At 34.6% G+C, this 15,059-nt stretch overlaps 2 protein-coding genes and 1 long non-coding RNA gene across 3 annotated transcripts; 2 read left to right on the top strand and 1 right to left on the bottom strand.

Annotated features, from left to right (window-relative positions):
- Positions 1-297: 297 nt before the first annotated feature.
- LOC140044555 (uncharacterized) lies at positions 298-1,045 on the top strand. Its single transcript, XR_011844467.1, has 3 exons — positions 298-315; positions 678-794; positions 1,031-1,045. It is a non-coding gene; the product is annotated as an uncharacterized lncRNA (long non-coding RNA).
- Positions 1,046-1,327: 282 nt separating this feature from the next.
- Positions 1,328-7,656, top strand: LOC140043541 (uncharacterized). The gene is made up of 13 exons (XM_072088066.1): positions 1,328-1,337; positions 1,766-1,918; positions 2,477-2,593; positions 2,816-2,932; positions 3,289-3,397; positions 3,696-3,791; positions 3,988-4,059; positions 4,208-4,279; positions 4,698-4,769; positions 5,106-5,177; positions 5,610-6,661; positions 7,192-7,376; positions 7,576-7,656. Exons 1-13 carry the CDS (start codon positions 1,328-1,330, stop codon positions 7,654-7,656), a joined length of 2,208 nt encoding a protein of 735 aa, XP_071944167.1.
- An 821-nt stretch (positions 7,657-8,477) lies between these two features.
- LOC140044537 (eukaryotic translation initiation factor 4H-like) lies at positions 8,478-14,979 on the bottom strand. The gene is made up of 8 exons (XM_072089091.1): positions 14,917-14,979; positions 14,183-14,312; positions 13,936-13,984; positions 13,759-13,823; positions 13,438-13,507; positions 13,012-13,101; positions 10,304-10,450; positions 8,478-9,666 (listed from the first exon to the last, which is right to left on the bottom strand). The coding sequence occupies exons 1-8, from the start codon at positions 14,976-14,978 to the stop codon at positions 9,479-9,481; spliced, it is 801 nt and encodes a 266-aa protein (XP_071945192.1). The 5' UTR covers position 14,979; the 3' UTR covers positions 8,478-9,478.
- Between the last annotated feature and the right edge of the window lie 80 nt (positions 14,980-15,059).

The raw sequence follows: 15,059 nt of genomic DNA, 5'->3' as shown, positions 1-15,059 counted from the left end.
AACAACAAAAGCAACAACAATTAACTAACATCATGCCAGAGCAAGACAACATCAACAGCAACATCGACATCGAAATACTGCTTTTTTTTAATAATCAAAATAGATTCAGAAATCACTCGATACTTTAATTCTAATTGACTGTACATGGAAAGCAGACATTATGAATTAAAATGTCATTTAATCTTTTAGAACCAGAAGAGGATCGTGTTTGTCTGCCTACGAGTTTTAGATGTGGATCAGGCCATTGTATCTCATACTCATTCTACTGCGATCATAGGAACAACTGTCCAGATAATTCAGACGAAACTCACTGTAGTAAGATAATCAACAAACTTAATAATATAAAGCTCTGTCTACACTATTAAACTTAATGTGACAACGAAAAATATTATGTGCTCATATATGGACATATTGATGTCATATCTCTACCATATCTGGGCATATCACCATTATTTGGACACCATTTTTGTCAAACTTAATTTACACATTTCATGACATTTGCGTTATTGCCACGGCCATTTTTTTTGCAATAAAACTATAGTTGAGAAGGACAGATTATGAAAAATAAAAAATGAGCTGAAAACAATTTTAATTGTTTATATTTTAATTTAATTACCTGACGGAGACGTTGTTGCTGTAATCGTACATCGCTATATGTTTATCTATATTTTGTTTAGTATTTCCTAGCTGCGCTAATACTGATTTTGTGTGTGACAATACTCGTTGTTTGGAACCATCATCTAGATGTAATGGAATTACGGATTGTGCTGACGGAACAGATGAGTTAAAGTGTGGTAAGATACGCAAATAATTTCCCCTTTATTTTGCCTGTATTTGTTTTAGATTATTTTCGCCACCCGGAGTCCCCGTTCACACGGTTCACACGGTCCAACATTGTAATATTTTGAACACGCACATACGAAAACTAACATTGTTCCAAGACGGCGATTCGAAAAGGCTGATGGGATATGTGACGTCATGTGCAAACGATCTATATTGTATACTTAATTTCATTTTTTCCCTTTTAAAGTTCAATGTAGCGATACTTTTTTACGATGCAGTGACGGTAAATGTTTACATCCAAAATACATATGCGATGGCACTTCCGACTGTCCGAAAGGTTTAGACGAAGTTAATTGCCGTACGTATGCTCATGTTTAAGCTTGGTTCCCTCTAGCACGCAACGTAAAGACTAAACCGCAACGCAAGCGAATTGACCAATCAAAGGCTTATTCCAACTGGTCAATTGGTTTGCGTTGCGGCTTACGTTCTTGCGTTGCATCCTAGGGTGAGAACCAAGCTTTAATAACAGCTCATTTAAGTAAGCATGTCCTATGGTTATTGAAGGGAAAACACATATTTCATTGTTTTATCTGTCTGGAAATAATTTGGTAATAATACGTATTGGATGGTTCTCTTTTTGTCTTCGCGGCACAACCACTTCGAAGCAAGAAGCATACCAAGCACCTGCGCATGCGTACAACACAGTCAATGTTTTAAGACCCTCAATTTAAAAATAGTGAATATAGTCGTAGATATGATATGAATCTGAACGCTTATTATTCCCATTAGGACGCAACGCAAGGACGTAAGCAAAACGCATGTAAATTGACCAATCACAAACGATGGATTATTCGCTCTCTCATTGGTCAACTTGCGTGCGTCGCGTTTACGTCATTGAGTTGCGTAGTACTTAGTAGTGGGAACAAAGCGTAAGTTCCTTAGAAATACTGCATTAGAAAATATGTTGTAATTTTAACTGCAGATATCAATTCACTTGGAGCTGTATGTGACAACGAAGATGAAATCAAATGTGATAACGAAATTTGCGTTGATCCCAAGTACGTGTGTATGTTAGACTATGATGAGTATGGAAATATCCTGGGATGTCGAGATCGCAGCCTCTTACGTAATTGTGGTAGGTTATTACGTATTATTACGTAATTGCGGTAGGTTATTACGTATTATTACGTAATTGTGGTAGGTTATTACGTATTATTACGTAATTGTGGTAGGTTATTACGTATTATTACGTAATTGTGGTAGGTTATACTTTCATATTTATAAGTTTGCTACAACACTTTGCGTCAATACGTCGTTGCGTAACGACGTATTGACGCAAAGTGCTGTATTGCGTAATCACAAGTGAGAACCGACGACGCAACAGTGCTGCAAACATCGCAGACGGAGGAAAACACAATTATTAGAAGGGAATTTTCGTACGTTGCGTATATTGCGTTACGTTGCGTCGCTAGTGGGAACCAAGCTTTAGTGGAGTCTCACGCTATTCCGAAACGTTTCAGTGTTTTACGTTTTGTTTAAAAACGTGCATTATTGCCTGCTCTGAGGTGTATAATTCTATAATACACGTATGCCTACCACCTATAGAAAAGGCAATATCTCTGTAACATTACATAGCCTAGCCAAAATGTCATCTGGGCAAACAAATAACACCATTGGTTTGATTTTGTTACAGATGCATTTAAGTGTCCTTCGCATACATATAAGTGTTCAAACTCATACTGTATTACAATCAAAAGTCGATGTGATGGGACAATCGACTGTGAGAATGGAGAAGACGAACTTAACTGTGGTAAGTCAGATTCCTAATTGAATTAAAATATTCCACTACGTAACCAATGTAAAGCGTGGATCCAATTGGACGCAGCGATGTGACGTAGGCACAGCGCAAGCAAGTTGACCAATCACAAGCGACAGATCCGATGATCATCGCGTCGTGATTGGTTAATTCGCTTGCGTTGCGGCTTACGGCCTTGCGTTGCGTCCTAAAATATCTATCTTTATCATTTTTCAGACGAATATGACTGTCCCGGATCTTTCAAATGCCAAGATGCGTCAAATTGTATTTCTCAAAACCGTGTGTGTGATAACATCAAAGACTGTATTCGCGGCGACGATGAACTATTTTGTAGTAAGTGAATTTGTATTGTTTGAAGCTTTGCATGGCGAAATCAAATGTTGATATAAAATATGCCGTACACCACGTATTATTTAGTTCTGAAAAGAACTGTTGATTTTTTACTATTAGTAAGCCCGGGCCATGCTTGTTTATTCAAAGAACATGAGCTGAAAACAAAATGGCGGTATGATTAAGACTGGTAAAACACTGAAAACAATTATCAATTTCCACTATATTATTTGTGTTTTATCCAAACCGGCCGGCAGGTGAGGCCATTAGCATCGAAAACGACGCTATGCTATGGACAGAAATCAGCAATAAATTGTCAATATATAACAATCTAAAATGTGAGTTTTCTTTTGCTATAGATGTAACATGCCCCGAAGGATGTACCTGCACTGATCTTTCTTTTAATTGCTCTGGAATTGACTGGGACGCGGACAAAGCTGCTCTTATACCATCTGATATTAGATACTTGTAAGAATAGTGTATCGATATTTACCTTACTAAATATAAAAAGCTCTGAGCTCTGATTGGTTGCACATTTTTCAGCATCGCGAAAAAACGTACTGTACTGTATAATGGAAGCGTTAGTTTATGGATGCGCATAAACTAACGCTTAATCCCGCAGATGAAAATCATACTTGAAAACAGATGCTTATTACGTAGATAAATAATACTCGTATATAGGATTATTACAAAGCATTTGACTTTTTAAATCCGACCTATTTATTATAAAATCATTATTTAATTTAAAAACAATTATTGTTTTTAGAAACATGAGCAGCGTGTCATCGCATACTTCAGAGGGCACTTCAATAGCTGAAACAATTTTCATGAACCCGGATAATTTCACTTTTATCGTTGTTTTGTAAGTATTAAAATGATTACTGTTTTTCGCTATGACGTAATGACGAACAGCAGATTATCTATACGCATGCTTAGATAGTAATTGTCGTTGTGATCACTTCCACAAACAGCACCATTTCTACTACACCACACGGTATTTGTACGCACTAAATTCGGTTTCTATTATTTAATACAAACAATCGTATCCTATTTTGTAGGGATATATCTGGCAACAATGTGAAAGAATTAATGGATCAACCGTTTGCAAAGTTGTATCATCTTAAAACATTGTAAGTTACGACAACAGTTACCGTAAACAAACCCATGGGCTAGAATAAGTATGTAAACAACAATGTATTTTTTTTCATATATTATGACTCATTATGCAAGTCCGTATTACCTGTATGATTATGTTAAATTAATATTATTATTATTCAGATATATTCACACCAATCAGATAAAGACAATAACGGACGACGTTTTCAAAGATTTAATGCAACTAAAATATCTGTAAGTATAAATAGATTTTGATATAAAAACCCGATTCCCAGTGCTGTATCTCCACATATTATTAGTCTATCTATTTCTGAAGTATCATAGAAATATTTAGTAATACAGGATCTCATTTATATCACATGTGGTGCCTGTATCATGAAGGTTAGGTTAAGGGTTAAGTTACTATACTAGATACATACGAAACAAATACACAAATATTCCTATGATTTCGGTATACAGTATTGAAAATCGGCTGATAAAAACAGAACAAATCATTAAAATATATGGGTCGTTTCGTAAAGAAACTAAGTGTACAAAAAATGATCGACTGTTATTGAAATAATTTCATCAGTATAATAAGATGAATAAACATAATATTTATAAACCAAATGGAGAATTTATTAATAATTATTTGTGGTTTTTATTGTATTAGTGATCTACATGGGAATGGAGTAAAGTATATAGACGAAATGGCGTTTTCTGAATTAGCAGAACTTGAATACTTGTAAGTAATAAAGTCTCAATTCTTTCCATGTCACAACTCAAACTCAAACTCAAACTCAAACTCAAACTTTATTCGAACAACGCTTTTGGATCAGCGGCACACGTTTATAAAAACGTTCTCAATTCTTTCCATGTCACAACTCAAACTTATTCGAACAACGCTTTTGGATCAGCGGCACACGTTTATAAAAACGGTGCGTTCTAACATTAACAATTACATTAAAATTAAAAAATCAATATTTTCACCTATTTTATCAAAAGGAAACTCATGAATCGTTGTTATTTCATTTCCATATTTCAATGTTTCATTTCACGATGGTTTATTTACGAATTACAGAGATATATCTGCAAACGACATTGAACAAGTCGATAAAAACATATTTATGGACCTAACGTCACTTAAAACATTGTAAGTACATTTTCCTTCAAGTGAGCCAATATAATTTGAAGTGTAATTGGTATCTATGTTATTTGGAGTTATACGAGACACTGGATATCGAAGACATCGAGACTATATTCTTGAGAGTATTACTATTAGTTGAATGGAAGGTTGCAATTCTGCGTATAAGCATAATGTACAGAGTTAGGCCTATTGTATCTTCCTATTCTGTTTCCAACAAATCTTAGACAGATATTCATGAAATACTAAGACACTGTCTACACTATCAAACCTGATGTGACAAAAACATGTGATCCCATATATGGATACGATGACATCATATCACTACCATATTTGGGCACATTACAGCTTCTCGTCAAACTAGTTTTATGGTGTAGACAGAGCTTTAGATAGACGACCAAACAAAGTTGACACGTGACGTGACTATGATTCACATTTCAGAATATCCGATGACCACTCATTCTGCTGTTTACTGAATCCTAGCATGGATGTAGACTGCACACCAGCCGCCGATGTCTTTTCGTCCTGTGCCAACCTGATGCAGAACGAGATACTCAGAATCTTCTTATGGGCCTTTGGAATAAGCGCACTATTTGGTAACATGTTTGTAATAGGATGGAGATGTAGAAACTGGCCATCACGTGATAGTGCGTCGTACACACAGTCTTTACTGGTGATGAATCTAGCAGTGTCAGACGCACTCATGGGTGTCTACATGCTAATCATAGCAAGTGCTGACGTATTCTACAGAGATGATTACGTCACACATGCGAAGCATTGGAAGCAAAGTCTTACGTGTACTTTTGCCGGAATCTTAGCTTTTCTGTCAAGCGAATTGTCTGTTTTCACGCTGACTGTTCTTAGCTGTGACAGATTTCTTCACATAGCGTTTCCATTTCGTAGCGTTCATTTGACATCGACTTCGGTCAAATACGCGGTAGCTCTGGGGTGGTTCTTGACAATAGTAATGAGCGCTGTTCCTATACTACCACTGCCCTACTTCAACAATGAGTTCTACGGTGTTACCAGCGTGTGTTTGGCATTACCACTGACGTCAGAAAGAGTGTTAGGATGGGAGTACACGGCTGCCATCTTCATAGGTTTCAATATGTTTTGTTTTGTATTAATATTTGTCTGTTACGCAGGACTCTTCATTCTGGTGAAGATATCAAGCAGTAACATCCAACAGACTGGCAATATAAATACAGCCAAAAATCAACACATTGCTATGGCCTTGCGAATGGGTTTTATCATTGCTACGGATTTCTGTTGCTGGATGCCGATTATAATAATGGGGATGTTGTCTTTGACAAGAACAGTTGATATTCCGGCAGAGGTGTACGCTTGGTCTGCAGTGTTCGTCCTACCAATCAATTCAGCCATCAATCCGTATCTGTATACCATTGCATCAATGAATAAACTTCAGAAACAACTGAATCCGTCAAAAAAACGTGTTCATAAGACGGGAACCGGTAGTAGTGCAGTAAGCTTCAGTAAGTAAAATACACCATAAAGCTTGGTTGTCATTTGGATGCAACGCAACAACGTATTACATAGACAACGATTTGACCAATCATCACAACCGACAGTTCGGTCAAATTACTTTGAGTGCGCTTAAGTACGTTGCGTGAGAACCAAGCTTTACATCAATGCAATCAAACCAGCCTTGATAACCAGTAATTTATATAAATCAAACACTGTTTGAAAGGCTCCCTATTAGAAAATAACCTCCTTCTTCGGTTTTATCCTAAACACCGTCTCCCCAAAAGTGACACATTCAGTACACATCAGTAAATCACATCGTCTTTTGCCAATTTATTTAATCCTTTCAGTGAAATACATAAATGGAGCACGGAGGAGGAGAGACAAGAGATGTTGCAGACATCTATCGCCAAAGGGCGTGTCTCTCCAATTGTTTGCCTTTGATTTTATGCTATTGCGAAAACTCCGTGTCCTGTATAATATTGCCAAGTAACATATTAAAATCAGTATTAATGAAAATGTCTGTTTAATTAATATTTAGGTGTTTCACATAATGCAAGTAGAACTGAAAACAAACGAAAAGGAGGAAACTTGTCTGCCGTAGAAAGAATGGAAGCTCTAGTGACATCTAACATTGATACTGGTAACACAGCAGTGAATGCTGAAATACATCAACTCCTCTCGAAGGCGTTACAACTAACAAGACGAGGAAATAATCCCGTTCAGGTAATCATATGGGGCTGGTGGGGGTGGGGGGGGGGGGATTTTGGTTATTCTTCAGTATTGTTCGTCTATATAGGATGTATACAGTTGCTGTACGTTTGATACATATTCAAGCATCTATTTGTGGCATATTGTGTTTTGGCAAACTTTATATTTAGCATATACTGTATAATTATGATGATGTACAGTATTTTCTTTACAGGATAAGATTGGAAGTCCCACGGGTTGTATGAATACGAAAGAACAAACTAAGGAAGAAACAAAAAACAATGATCTTGTTTAGGAACATCTTGCGATGATAACCGAACTTTAAGGGTGTGTTGGACGTTGGATTTCTGGTCGTGGTTCGAATCCAAAACTCGTATTGCTTGTATCTATGGGCAAGACACTCTACTTACGTTTGCCTCTCTCCGCCCAGGTGTACAAATGGGTACCTGGTATAGGTCAAAACACAACTGCGCTGATTACGTCTGCAACATTATAGGAGTATGTTTTCAGAGGTGTTTTATCCAAAACATTACCGGATTAATAATGTGAAGCGCTTAGATAAGATCGACGTATTATTATTAATTATATAAAGGCTAATATTGTCGGAATAACACTAGAACTACAGTAGAATGGTATGGTGAACATGTGTTTAATATTGTATTGTAGTCTGTTGGTATATATTTATTTTATAAAGTTATGGTGTACATGTGAAAACATGCTTTGTTGATTTAAACGTCTAATCTATGATGTCATTTTATCTTTTTAATAAATAAAACAAAAGGCCTACTAAATATCCAGTAAAATATTTCTATTGAACACAATGCACGTGTATTTCACACGCGTTTGGCAGTCACCGTCCAAAACACAATCAATTTCACTATAGTACATATACATTTCTTTCGATCCCTGAAAAAGTTATCCTTTAAATTAAAATGTAACTTGGTAATGTTGTTTATTTGTATCCGTGACGTACAATCACCATCTCTGGTTATCGCGTACGTTGATTAGGGTCATGTGCAAAAATATTAATCTATGACTGACAAATAAATGTTACTATGTATAAACAAATAGTTTGTGATGTGAACTTCTAATAACAAAACATGACATCATTATTTCAACAACTTTTTTTTAATTCTCATTTTCTTCTCCTCTCGAACGGACTCAACAAAGATATGTACATTTAATACATGAACAGTGAAGTACTGCACATAAATATAACTAGTACAATTCGTCTATTTCATACATTGAAATTGATATCGTGATGATGAAATAAACATTCTTTGCCTTTAAAGTAAAAATTCAAAAAACTATCTTTTTTTTCTACATTATTTTATGCTTGATATTTTACCTACGTATTAGACCTATAACTGATATCAGACTCCCTCTCGGGAAGAGAGAGGACACCATTAAGTTTTGTTTCCTCCACTACAAAGCATCGAGAATGCACGCGCAACGCACGTAATCTGACCAATCACAAACGGTGGATAACTGTCATCTGTGATTGGTCAATTTAATTTCGTAAAACGTACATCCTTACGTGACGTCAAAGTAGACAAGAGAATTATAGGCACACTTTTATGCACCACACAATAATGGTAAACCCTTTTTTTTTACAGCAATTAAATGCCGAAATACATATTTAAAGTTTTCCTGGGATAGACACTTAGTATTTAGTAAGGACTCACTTTTATAGATAAACTTTATTTTTATCTACAATAAAACTTATATAATAAAAATAACTATGACAATCAACTGCCATAAGTTTAATTTTTAATTTATTATAAAATGAGCATTTGCAAACAATCCAGCAACAGGTTGAAGCCAACTTCTGCTGGTAGTGACAGCTAATATACTACTACCCAAAAAGGGCCGGTACTTTACAAGACAAATCGGCCTCCTCACTCGTTGAAAATAAATGTACGCAAAAAGGGCTAAATGCATGAAAAATGTCAGTAACTGACAATGCACACCAGTAACTAAATACCATGCCATAGTTTATAATAATCCTTTTATAGGAATATAAGAATTGTATTATGAACAATATTATGCAATGAAAAAAAAAAAACATTTTAATGTTTTTGTTTTATTTTGATATTTGTTTTAATCTAATTCATTTACTAGCTGGTTTCTGATTTCGCCTCGGACCCTTTATCCTCGGATCCTTTATCCTCGGACCCTTTACCCTCTTGGCGCGGTTTCCCTGTACCAAAGATAGCACTACGTTTCATATCTGCCGCTAACTGATTAACAGGATCTTGTACTGTTCTTGGCTTTAATTTTAATCGCGGCCTAGCTGCTGCCTCCTCTGAAAATAAAATATCACAATGTTTAAAGACACTATTGTTAAAAATAATGCATATATATTACTTTAAAAACATTAAACCAGGTCATTCCTTGTCTTCAATGTATGTTTTATGGTAAATTATGATAAAAAGAGAAACAATGCACTCCTAAGGAGCTTGCGGTGAATGTACTCTCGTGGGCGGTCTTTAGGCCTAGCCTACAGTAGCTAGGCTTAGTTTTGTAGGCCTAGTTGGTAAACATCGATAACAATAGACTAGCTATAGGCCTAACTTGACGTATAGTTGCTGCATTAATTGTCTTTAATTAGCTCGCATCAAATGTCCTTTAGGCCTAGCCTAGCCACGATTAGTTTTGTAGGCCTAGCTGGTAAACAATGGTAATCAGGGTGTCAACAACAACATTTTGCATTGTGTGTGTGTGTGTGTGTCAAGCAATGTGAAAGGGGCATTATAAAATAAGTATTATCTAATCCAAGATATTGTGAAATAGTGCTATCTACATGTGACCAGAACATTGAGTGAGATGGTGAACTAATATTGAATTTTTTTTTTTTTCTGGGAAGTTTCAAGATTTGCTAGTACCATCTGATCTTGGATTCAATCTCAAAGCCTAAATAACAACATGTATTAAAATTCTACCTGCGGACAATTCTTTAAATTCATCCTGAACAGGAGGGGGTCGTGACGACTGATAGCCACCTCTGCCTCCATAATCTTCTCTTGGACGACCTCGGTCCTCATATCTATCACGACCTCCTTGGTTTCCACCTCCTCTATAATTATTGTCTGCAATATAACAAAAGAGTTCTTTAAAAAAATTCGTAAAAAAATGTTCATTTCAAGTCCAAAGTATTATTTGAAAGAATTTTTAGATACGCCTACTAAAAACAGTTGATAATTTGTTGTTTCTCTTTCTAACACCACTTTTATTCACATTCATATTATCTCATGTCATAACATAATATCATATTATTTAACCCTTTTTTATTAATTCCAAATGTCGTTACAATTCATCAGTAACATTTTTACATTTTTTAATTCCGTAAAAGTTGATAAGTTGTTACATGATGGTAGTAATAAAAGGTGTTTATAAAGCACCAATTAAAAAAAAAAGGCATAGTCAGAGACATACTCAGTAGCACACTTGAAGTAGGTGGTGGTATTTAAGTTCTTTATTTAATAAACTAAAACTAAATAATTACAATAAAATTCAAGTGAAAATTATTTTCCCTGCCTCGATATCACGATTGAATGAAGACTGCCACTGGTACAGTAACAGGAACGATGATACGATTGACGTACTAAATACGTTTATATTTATACAATACTGTTTGCCATAATAAAATACTTTATGTAGTAGATGATTTACTGACTGCTAGTGTTCCTTGCTTAGCCTATGCCAGGTCTCGTTATTTCACTAGCCAGACATATAGTAAAAATGGCTCTAAGCCAGTCAAGCTAATTTCCTATAAGCCTAGGTGTCTAGCAGTAGGTCATCACGGTTTGAAATTGGGTCAAAATTATGCTCACATAAACAAACAACTCAGCAGCTCAGATATTGTAATCCTCTACAGTACGATCATTTTCTATATGCGATGTACAGGGTATGTTGGAAGTATATTGATGGTGAACGATTACCAGTTTTTAGTCTTCCAAAGACCATTGTGATTTGCTGTTATATTATTGAGGTAACCGTGACAATTTACCATTATTACCTTTACAAAAACAATAATAACTAGAATTTAATTCGTCACTTTGACGAATTATAGGTGATCATTTTTATTATTTTAATGAAATTAACATTTTTTAAACGTGCACGTACGTTAACATACGATCGTAAAAAGTTGATGTACGCCATCCTATGACATGATGCATATACACTTATAGTGCTGAGTTGTACCTATTATGTTTCATATACAATATGTACAGTATATACTGTATATCTATATACAGTGTAGCATAGGTGAAATTACGGGACCCACATCGTGTTCTAAATTTTTGGTATGATGGAATTATCAAAATAAACTCGAAGATGACAATTTCGAAAGATACTAAATTGAGCAAATAAATATAAGAATTGGAAGAGAATCTGGCACGTAGAAGCGCTGTGCGCGCTCTTTGAAATTTGTATAACTTTGACGAAAAAGATGAAAAAACTACTTTTTAACTTCATCTGGCCATATGTTAACGTCACAACATCTGATAGGCTTGGTTTTTATATGAATTCATATCTACATTTCATCAGCTTTCATAATAAATTATAATCGTCAAGGTAACCTTCAATTCTGAAGAGCTGTAAGATATTCAAATTTACGGCGAAGGTGAAATTACACGACCTACGTTATTCAAGTTTTTACGCGTGATGACGTAATCAAAATGAAAACACTGACAACTTATGAGAAAGATAAATAATTAAGCAAGCACACACTGAAATTTGTGCGAAAATCGGGCTCAAATAGCAGAGATGCGCTCTATTGAATGTGATAACCTACACAAAACGGAAAAAAATCCTAATTTTTAAATTCAAGTGGCCATTTGATAACGTAATACCATTTTGTACGTCTAATGTGTACATGAATATGTATCTACAACCCAATGGCTTCCCGAATAACTTAAAAAAATTGGGGGTCACCTGCCATTCTGAAGAGTTATATTCATTTTAAAAAGGCCTTATTTTTCACCATTTTCATCACTTTGATGCAATTAATTTGCGCATTTTGATATTTTTAACCTGCTCGTATACCGTTATTTTAAGTCGGAACTGACTCAAATTTGGTGAATGTACTAAGGATGGTAAGTAGAATGCGATTTGTATAAAAAAATTGCAATTTTTACACTTTGTAAGTATCGCGCGCGCAAAATAATTTTTTTGCGCAGTAATTTTTTGAAACACGCAAATGGCCTAATTCATGCTCTAAATTGATTAAAACGTAATTTTGAGCTTTTTAAATTTTTAATGCGTGATTTCACGCGCATGACCGTATGTGCGCGAGCGTTTTTATTTGCTAATATTTTTACCCTTGACCTGAAGTTTACGTGTAGTGAATTTCATAAATATGTGATAATGAATTATGGATATATGATTGATAATGTGATTTCACAAAATGGCGTATACGTGGCGTCACGGTTCAGTGATCACGCTGAAAAGCTTATTATGGCTAAGTTAAAGTATTTGAAAGACATTGTGAAATTTTTGTGATCATTGTTGTTCAACTTTTTGAGATATTTGTTACACAAAAAGTGTACAGAAAGAAAAAAAATAAAAATAAAGATTTCATACAATAACAATAGGTGATCATTTTATTCTAAATGATCACCTAAAAATTGGCAATTGTTCAATTACTTACAATTATCTCTTGGTGGCCCTCTATCAAATCCTCCTCTGTCGTATCCTCCTCGTCCACCTCCTCCGCCACCACGTCCACGACCTCTGAACCCTGACAAAATAAGACAAATGGTTAATGAGGATGAAGATCTAATCAGGAGACACTAGGTACGGTGATCGTATACAATTGTAATTATGGTAAGTTTAGTATGGTTAGTTTAGTATAATGAAATTATTTAAATAATCTTATTTAAATTTTTGTATATATTTGTATTGGCTTATTTTATAGTTTAGTTATTTTATTTTCAACCTGTTATTGGTGTTTTACACTGTAGGCTTGAAATAAAGAATAAATAAAAAAAGAAACCGATGTCTAATCTGAAAGATATAGTATAAGGTACACTGCTAAACTGAAATGATTGTTATGATAAAGTAGCACGATACATACCTCCTCTGTTTCCCTTGTCACGGCTGCGATCAGCTGCAATATCAACTCTTAATTCACGATTTTCATACGTCTATAACAAAATTCATAATAAAAAATTAATTTAAATTTGAAATTAGTGTGGACATTTACATTCATAAATTATTATTATTATAACGCAAAATAAATTTTACATTTTATTGAACCTTAATTTTGTAAAAGTTTACTGTTACTTTCGAACAGATATGGCCATTTTGATGATTCACATCACTTTGCTAGCGCTTAGTAAGTTGACCCTCTAGGCTTAGTATAATACCTCTATGTATATATAGTACATCTACTTACAGCTCCGTCATATGACAGGGCTTCTTTCAAGTCATCTTGTGTCTTGAATTCAACGTAACAAAATCCTGAATAAAAGAACAAAATCATTTAAATTAATTTCTGAAATTTACACAATAAAATGAATGATTATCAACAAATACTTAAATATTTTATTCATCAAACTGAAAATAATCTCACCTTTAAAATTGTCTGTTTCTTTGTCTCTTACTAATCGAATATTTTCAATCTGAAAAAATGGAAACAGTTATTAGTTATTTGGTAATGTTCCTGTTCCTGCAATACATTTTATTTTGTTTTAAATGGTGTTGTTTGTACATTTGAAGTAAAAACAAATCATAAAACTAAAACCTTGTTAATAATGTGCAATAAAACTGCAATTTTGCGACGATTGATAAACAATCATTTTAAATATTTTTATCTCAACCTTAAGTTCTGCAAATATGTGATCTAAATCTCCTTGAACTGCTTGTAATGGTAGGTTTCCAACAAATGCTGTGAAGGGTGGCTCAGTGGGTAATTCTTTTGGTGGTCCACGGCCTCTGCCACCTCCTCTTCTATAATTAAGTAAAACAACATGAAATTGGATTTAAACATAAAAACAAAACAGGAAAATGAAATCTCTTAGATTGAATAAATAATAAATAATTTTTTTTTTTAATTTTCGATCCATTACAATTTAATATAAATTTAAATACAAATATACTATTTAATATAAACAACTAAATAGGTCTAGCCTAGTCTTTTTTAGGCTATATGTTATTATAAGTTAGGCCCTTTTTGATTTATATCTGCAAGTCCATTTCCCAATATTGACAATACAAATAGTGGTAGAGAATACTCAATAGCAGTCCCCTCTTAACCTTATCTTTAAACCATACACAAGGCCCAGTTCTCTGGCTAGCCCCAGTTGAACGTGCAGTATGTAAAACGTGAACATTTTTTTGTGCTACGCTAGCCTCGAGTAGCGCCCTCCGCCGCTGCTGCACCAGGTTCTGGGCCAGGCACCGACCGTGTGTGATGGTCACTGGTGGCAGCTAAAGAATGCCGTAGATTGAGGGCAATAAATTACACGATTGCACACGTTTACGAAGAATTTGCAATCTTAAATACAGCATAAATATATTGTAGTTTCAAAATTTGCATTATATAAAAGCATACCTATCTCCGTAGTATCCTCCTCCTCCTCCATGAGAATATTGATCACGATAACTATCCGACATTTTTACAAGAGACTCCCTGTATGTAGCTTAGGATGTTACAAAATATTATTTTAAAATTAATTTAAATGACGTTAAAATAAT

The sequence above is a fragment of the Antedon mediterranea genome, chromosome 3 (assembly GCF_964355755.1).
Source record: "Antedon mediterranea chromosome 3, ecAntMedi1.1, whole genome shotgun sequence".
In the NCBI taxonomy this organism is placed as follows: Eukaryota; Metazoa; Echinodermata; class Crinoidea; order Comatulida; family Antedonidae; genus Antedon; species Antedon mediterranea.
Note: the sequence above shows the minus strand (reverse complement) of the source record. Positions and strands in the feature narration are given on the sequence as shown.

What these genes read in the sequence shown, in the direction of transcription:
- LOC140043541 (XM_072088066.1), top strand. An exon ending in CCATCTGATATTAGATACTT is followed by an intron (nt 3,398 to 3,695) that starts GTAAGAATAGTG and finishes TATTGTTTTTAG; the next exon opens with AAACATGAGCAGCGTGTCAT. An exon ending in TAGTAGTGCAGTAAGCTTCA is followed by an intron (nt 6,662 to 7,191) that starts GTAAGTAAAATA and finishes ATTAATATTTAG; the next exon opens with GTGTTTCACATAATGCAAGT.
- LOC140044537 (XM_072089091.1), bottom strand. Translation starts at nt 14,978, where the DNA reads ATGTCGGATAGTTATCGTGATCAATATTCTCATGGAGGAGGAGGAGGA. An exon ending in CCCTGTCATATGACGGAGCT is followed by an intron (nt 13,508 to 13,758) that starts GTAAGTAGATGT and finishes ATTTTGTTATAG; the next exon opens with ACGTATGAAAATCGTGAATT. An exon ending in AGGGCCACCAAGAGATAATT is followed by an intron (nt 10,451 to 13,011) that starts GTAAGTAATTGA and finishes GTTATATTGCAG; the next exon opens with ACAATAATTATAGAGGAGGT.